The 7,866-nt window shown below is 39.3% G+C and overlaps 1 protein-coding gene across 1 annotated transcript in view; it reads right to left on the reverse strand.

Moving 5' to 3' along the window:
* Positions 1 to 376: 376 nt before the first annotated feature.
* LOC143024558 (uncharacterized) overlaps positions 377 to 7,866 on the reverse strand; it is a 14,744-nt gene continuing 7,254 nt past the window's right edge. Inside the window, exon 3 of the mRNA XM_076183369.1 lies at positions 377 to 1,208. Coding sequence (XP_076039484.1) covers positions 377 to 1,208 — 832 coding nt within the window. The remainder of the gene's footprint in view (positions 1,209 to 7,866) is intronic.

Here is a 7,866-nt window from a genome sequence, read left to right on the forward strand (position 1 = left end):
ATTTTTAATGGCTCCCTGTTGGAGGTGGAGAGTTAAACGTCTGCTAAGGCTGCATGTCGTATGACCAACATAGCTACGAGGAAAGAGCTCACAGTCTCCAGTAATGCATTTGAACATATAGACTACGTTAGTTTTCGACAGCATCCCAGAAGTGCCAGACAAATCATTTTTGAGGACTAGGGAACTAGTGCGTTTTTTTTTTTTTTTTTTTATAAAATATCACCAAGCGCAAGACATCATTTTCATCCACCGGTTTACAATTTCGAAAAACAATGTCTTTAATGCATTTCTCATCCTCACGGTAAGCGCCGTTGAAGCTATTCTTATAAAATAAATTTAGGAATTAATTGTCACATTTCTCCGAAATTTAACAGTGTCAACAAAAAGACCCAGCTTGCATTATTGTATGATAATCTAAAGGGCATTTAAAAGGGGCTTCTGATGTACAAGCCAAGAGCATGTCTTTCAAGATAGGCTCAGAAAGTTTGGGGGGAGGGAGCACTGGATGGCGGTAGGTGTAATTTAAGATGATGTCAACAGTTCTAATCAAGGGGACATGGGAGAAAAGACTCTCAGCGTCCAGAGAGGCTAAAATGCCCGAGGGCTTGTTACATCTTAAAATGTCAACAAATTCATCAGTAGATTTAAGGGAATGAGTGGTGGGGATGTAGGGGGTGATAATCTGATTTAAGCGTTTAGCTAGGGAATAAGTAGGGGTAGGTATTTGAGAGATGATAGGTCTTAAGGGGTTACCTTCCTTGTGCGTTTTAACATTCCCGTAAAAATAGCCGGGGGTAATATCACCAGTAATGGAATCAAATTTAAGGTCACCAATGACCGCATTAGCAGCGTGAATAAGTGAATTAACCTTAGATTTAAGATTAACAGTGGGGTTACGAGACAAAGGTTGGAATTTAGAAGGGTCTCCTAAAAGATTATTACACTTATCCAGGTAACAGTCACGATCAAGAATCACAAAGGTATTAGACTTATCCGCTTTGCGAATAATAATGTGCTCGTTGTCACGGAGCTGCTGTGCGGCCTCGCGAAGGCGAGGGGACAAAATATCCTGAGAAGGACGGTGTCTCTTCTTAGTGCTCTCCGCTTGCAAGTTCTCTTGAAGGTCAGGGTTGATAGAGATTTTACCTTCACGTTCTAATTTACAGATATTATCATACAATAATGCAAGTTGGGTCTTTTTGTTGACACTGTTAAATTTTGGAGAAATGTGACAATTAATTCCTAAATTTATTTTATAAGAATATCTTCAACGGCGCTTACCGTGAGGATGAGAAATGCATTAAAGACATTGTTTTTCGAAATTGTAAACCGGTGGATTAAAATGATGTCTTACGCTTGGTGATATTTTATAAAAAAAAAAAAAAAAAAAAAAAAAAAACGCACTAGTTCCCTAGTCCTCAAAAATGATTTGTCTGGCACTTCTGGGATGCTGTCGAAAACTAACGTAGTCTATATGTTCAAATGCATTACTGGAGACTGTGAGCTCTTTCCTCGTAGCTATGTTGGTCATACGACATGCAGCCTTAGCAGACGTTTAACTCTCCACCTCCAACAGGGAGCCATTAAAAATCATGTTGAACAGTATCACAAGTCTGTGTTGGATAGAGCAACCATTGTTCATAACACTGAAGTGCTAGCCCAGTGTAATAATATTAAGGAACTAAAAATGTTAGAGGCTGTGTATATAAGAGAATTGTCTCCTGTGATCAATGTACAGGCTAATTTGTTGTCTGCTATTTCTTTATTTAATACGTCCTCGCGACATGCTATACATAACCTCCCTGTGTATGCTAAGCACGCTACTTCACCTCACCTTACTCCGACTCCTACTCTCCCCCCCTCACCTCTCCTTCCCCCTTCCCCTCCCCCTCCTCAAGCTCTGAGAAAGTCTTCCAGGGTCAGGTCATCGGAGGTTTAAAGATCGCGCTTGACCTAAGAGTGTAGCATTCTATTTTTTCCTGTGACCATGTAACGTATCTGTAGATTGTGTTGCCTTAACTGTTTTTGTAACTTGATAATGACTCTATGTAGTCGAAACGTCAAATATTAAAATGGAGAACTTTGGAAAGTTCGTTTCCGCTCATCCTCCCAATATTAGAACTTTAGTGAGGAAACTTGAAAATATCAAGAAGAAAATTAATATATATATATATGTACATATATATATATACATATATATATATATATATATATATATATATATATATATATATATATACCCTTTGCTCAATAAGTAATGAGAAAATGTCAGGCGAGACATTAAATATGATTTGATTAATATACTACTTCATGGTGAAGTACACATACATATATTCTATAAAATGATTAACTGGTAAATTTCTATATTTGTAGGTCTGAGTACAGCGGTGAACGTGGTGGAACCAGTCTGATTCGGTTTGCCGATCTGTGAACACTTGTCAAGATGCAGGGAAACATGGAGTAACGTTACGCCATCAAATTTTGTGTTAAATTTAAGAAAACCAAACAAAAAGCTTATGGAATGTTAAAGGAGACCTATGGGTATGAACAGATGAGAAAAGCAAGTTTCTGTCGGTGGTTTAACAGATTTTCTGAAGGAAATGAACAGGTTGTGGATGTACTCAGATCTGAAGCACCGAAAAGTGCACGCAAGGAGGATCAACATTAAGGAAGCGCAAAGGCTAGTAATGCAAGACCGTCGAATATCTGTGAGGATGATATCTGAAGCTGTTGGTATGTATTGGCACAGTAGAGACAGATCTGACCGAAGATCTGAAGCTCCACAAAGTCTGTGCCAAGTTTGTGTCAAAGATCCTCTCCGACGACCAGAGGCAGTTTCGTATGGAATGTTGCACTGACATTCTTGAAATGATAGAGGCTGATTCAGGTTTCCTGAATAAAGTAGTGACTTGCGAAGAGAGTTGGGTGTTCACCTACGACCCTGAGAGCAAGCGACCTCCCCAGACCCAAAAAGGCAAAGATGAGCAGGTCGCAAGAGAAGGCCATGGTCATTCCTTTCTTTGACTCCCAGGGGCTCATTCACGTTGAATGGGTTCCTCAGGATCAAACCGTCAATAAGGAATATTACCTTACAGGGAGAAGATAAGGAAGAAGAGGCTTCAGCAGTGGAGGAGTGGTCAGTGGTGGTTCCACCAGGACAATGCCCCATGCCACAAGTCAACGCTGGTGCCAACCTGGATGGCCGACAGGGGAATAAAAGTGGTAAAACACCCACCCTACAGCCCTGACCTAGCCCCTTGCGACTTCTTTCTGTTCTCACGCATGAAAGACAGCCTCAGGGGAACCAGATTCCAGTCAACAGAGGAGCTGAAAGAGGCATACGAAAGTTACCTGAAGGAACTACTGAAAAGGACTTTGAGGAGGTCTTCCAGGATTGGAAGAGACGCATGCAGAAGTGTGTAGATGCAAGAGGCAATTATTTTGAAGAAGACAAAATTTTGTAAGATTATGAAAATAAATAGTGTCTCTCCTGACATGTATATATATATATATATATATATATATATATATATATATATATATATATATATATATATATATATATATATATATATATATATAAAAGTGAGTACTCGGAAATCTATTTGTATGTTCATAGTTGGTTATTATGTCCCCTAGCTGAGAATCACAGTAGTAAGGTTACTGAACAAGAAAACTTCGGCACGTTCGAGAACTTCGGCACCTTTAAGAACTTTGGGACCTTCGAGAACTTCAGCAGCTTCGAGAACTTCGACACCATGGCATAACGGTGATCGTTCTTGACTCAACGATGATCGTCCACGGCTCAACAATGATCGTCCATTGCAAAACGATGATCGTTCAGGGCTCAACGATGATCGTCCATGACTCAACGATGAGCGTCCATGGCCTAACGATGATCGTCCACGGCTCAACGATGATCGTCCACGGCCGAACGATGATCATTCTTGACTCAACAACGTCCATGGCTCAACAATGATCGTTCTTGACTCAACGATGATCGTCCACGGCTCAACGATGATCGTCCATGGCTCAACGATAATCGTCCATGGCTCAACGATGATCGTCCATGGCTCAACGATGATCGTTCTTGACTCAACGATGATATTCCATTGCTCAAACATGATCGTCCATTGCTCAACGATGGTCATCCACAGCTCAACGATGATCGTCCACGGCTCAACGATTATCGTCCATGGCTCAACAATGATCGTCCACGGCTCAACGATGATCGTTCATGGCTCAACGATGATCGTTCTTGGCTCAACGATGATCGTCCACGGCTTAACGATGATCGTCCACGGCTTAACGATGATTGTCCACGGCTCAACGATGATCGTCCACGGCTCAACGATGATCGTCCATGGCCTAACGATAATCGTCCACGGCACAACGATGATCTCCACGGCTCAACTATGATCGTCCACGGCTGAACGATAATTAATCATTCTTGACTCAACAACGTCCATGGCTCAACGATGATCGTCCATTGCTCAACGATGATCGTTCATGGCCCAACGATCATCATCCACGGCTAAACGATGATCGTCCACGGCCCAACGATGATCGTCCATGGCTCAACGATGATCGTCCACGGGTCAAGGATGATCGTCCATGGCTCAACGATGATCGTCCATGGCTCAACGATGATCGTCCACGGCTTAACGATGATCGTCCACGGCTCAACGATGATCGTCCACGGCTCAACGATGATCGTCCATGGCTCAACGATGATCGTCCACGGCTCAACTATGATCGTCCACGGCTCAACGATGATCATTATTGACTCAACGATGATCGTTCACGGCTCAACGGTGATCGTCTATGGCTCAACGATGATCGTCCACGGCTCAACGATGATCGTCCATTGCTCAACGATGATCGTCCACGGCTCAACGATGATTGTCCACGGCCCAACGATGATTGTCTATGGCTCAACGAGGATCGTCCATGACATGTAACATTTTTAAAAAAGTGTCACTTTTGAAATGTTTTAATTTTGTATACAAAGTTAATCGCCAATCTTTGCTTACCCCCACCGCACTTGGTGTCCCCTGTTTGCCACGGATAGGCCGGAAGGACGAAACACATGCCTTATCTCAGTGGACTTTTTTATTTTTAGTTATTCATTGATATATATATATATATATATATATATATATATATATATATATATATATATATATACATATATATATATACATATATATATATATACATATGTATGTATGTGTATATGATTATTTTCACTAGTTCTGTAATGCGTAAAAGCGTATTACCAAAGGTGTTTTATGTTTTCTTCTGTGACTATGTTGCCAGATGGGAGAAGCAGTTTTCTTTCCATGATTTTTCTTGACATAATAAAAAAAAATGATTTTATATTTCTTTGTAAGTACAGTTTTTGTAATAAGAATATTACATTGTGATTAAAGATTGTATAGTCAATACAAGTAACTTTTTGGCTATTGAGCGAAATTTCATCAGTGTAAGACCAGAAACGATAACTCAATCTCAAAATCGGGCTCTGCCACTATAATCAGAACGAAAAGGTGGTATTACGGTGACACTTTGTCCTAAAAATATTCTTGAAATTAAAAATGAGATTGTTGTTCCATTAGAAATTATTTTCAAGAAATCCATCATATCCGGAGATGTCCCAAGAGAATGGAAGCTAGCTACCGTTACTCCCATATTCAAAAAAGGTGACAAAAAGAGACCAAATAACTATAGGCCTATAAGTTTGACTTCAATCGTAGGAAAAATAATGGAAACTATCATCAGAGATGCTATCGAACATCATTTAGAAAGTAACCGTTTGATAAATGATAGCCAGCATGGTTTCAGACGGAAACGTTCTTGCGTGACTAACTTACTCGAATTCTACAACACAATTATATCGAATTATGACAAAAGAAACAATATAGATTTAATATATCTAGACTTTGCAAAAACTTTTGATACCGTCCCACACGAAAGACTACTTACTAAATTAGCTTTACACGGAATAAGTGGTAGCCTATGAAGTTGGACTAGTAATTGGTTGAATGGTCGAAAACAAAGAGTTGTTTTGAATGGAAAAACTTCTAGATGGGAAAATGTTACAAGTGGAGTTCCTCGGGGTTCCGTTCTTGGGCCACTTCTATTTATAGTATATATAAATTATATAGACCATGGACTAAAATCTACTGTTTCCAAATTTGCTGATGATACAAAATTGTACGGAATGGCAAATGATCACTTAAACCAATTAGATATTCAAGAAGATTTAGATAAGTTACAGCAATGGTCTGAAAAGTGGCTAATGAAATTTAACACGAGTAAATCCAAGGTAATGCACATAGGTAAAACAACAATAAGTACGATTACAAGTTATTTGGAAATTCGTTAATAAAAGTGGATAGTGAAAAAGATCTCGGCGTAATTATCAGTAACGACCTCAAATCATCCAAGCAGTGTATTTCAGCCTCTGAAAAAGCAAATAAGATTCTAGGACTCATTGCGCGATCTTTTGATTTCAAAAGTTCATCACTCATTAACAAGCTATATAAATCGTTAGTTCGTCCACATTTGGAATATGCTGTTTCTGTATGGTCACCGAATCTCAATAAAGACATTGACAGACTGGAAAAAAAACAACGGCGAGCCACAAAACTGATTCCAAATATAAAAAATAAATCATACGAAAATCGACTAAAACATATGAATCTGTTTTCCCTAAAAAAGCGTAGACTCAGAGGTGACTTGATACAGGTCTTTAAGATTCTAAAGGGAATTGACAACATCAAAAGTGACAAAATGTTCACATTGAATGAGAATCAGACAAGAAACAATGGCCTCAAACTATCCGGAAATAGATTCAATTTGGAAGTAGGTAGAAACAACCTTGCCAACCGCGTAGTTAATGAATGGAATAAACTTCCTGCTGAGGTAGTGCAATGTAGTTCAGTTCGAAGCTTTAAGAATCATTTAGATAAACACCTAAGCAAGATGCTGTAATGATTATAATTTATTTTATATTATTTGTTTTTGCTTTGTTATCATTTGTCGCTTGATTTTCATTTATTATTAGTTATGTGTCAATTTATTATTATTTGCTGTTTACCTGTTTGTTGGTTATTCAAGTATACCGATGCATTTATTTATGTATTTTGTTTGTTGCATAAATTATTTTGTTTTGTTTTTTCTTTTTTATTGTTATTGTTCTATTATCATTATACTTTTTTTCGCATCCGACCTAGATATGGACCGGGGGGGTCTACTGTCGGCGTGCTCTGCCTTTGTAATCCTTTGAAAAAGCGCTTGAGTAAGTCGGTGTCAGGTGGTATTCTTCTTCTTCTTCTTCTTCTTCTTCTTCTTCTTCTTCTTCTTCTTCTTCTTCTTCTTCTTTCTCTTCCTCGCGTTCTTCTTCGCGTTTTTCTTCGCGTTCTTCTTCGCGTTCTTCGCATTCTTCTTCGCGTTCTTCTTCGCGTTCTTCTTCTTCGCGTTCTTCTTCTTCGCGTTCTTCTTCGCGTTCTTCTTCCTCGCGTTCTTCTTCCTCGCGTTCTTCTTCGCGTTCTTCTTCGCGTTCTTCTTCGCATTCTACTTCGTGTTCTTCTTCGCGTTCTTCTTCGCGTTCTTCTTCGTGCTGGGATCCCGTGTTGGGGTTCCGCCCCGAGGCCAATGCCGAAGGGGAAAACGAGGGATTAGAGCTGTTTGCGCAGCCAAGCCCCCGGCGAAGCCAGGGAGGGAGAAGCCAGCGGCTTGTGTGTGTGTATATATATATGTATATATATATATATTTATATATATATATATATATATATATATATATATATATATATATATATAAACAAAGTCCCAAGCTAGATTAATGTCGCTGTCACTATT

This window comes from Oratosquilla oratoria, chromosome 4 (genome assembly GCF_046742065.1).
Source record: "Oratosquilla oratoria isolate Oo_2021 chromosome 4, ASM4674206v1, whole genome shotgun sequence".
NCBI lineage: Eukaryota > Metazoa > Arthropoda > Malacostraca > Stomatopoda > Squillidae > Oratosquilla > Oratosquilla oratoria.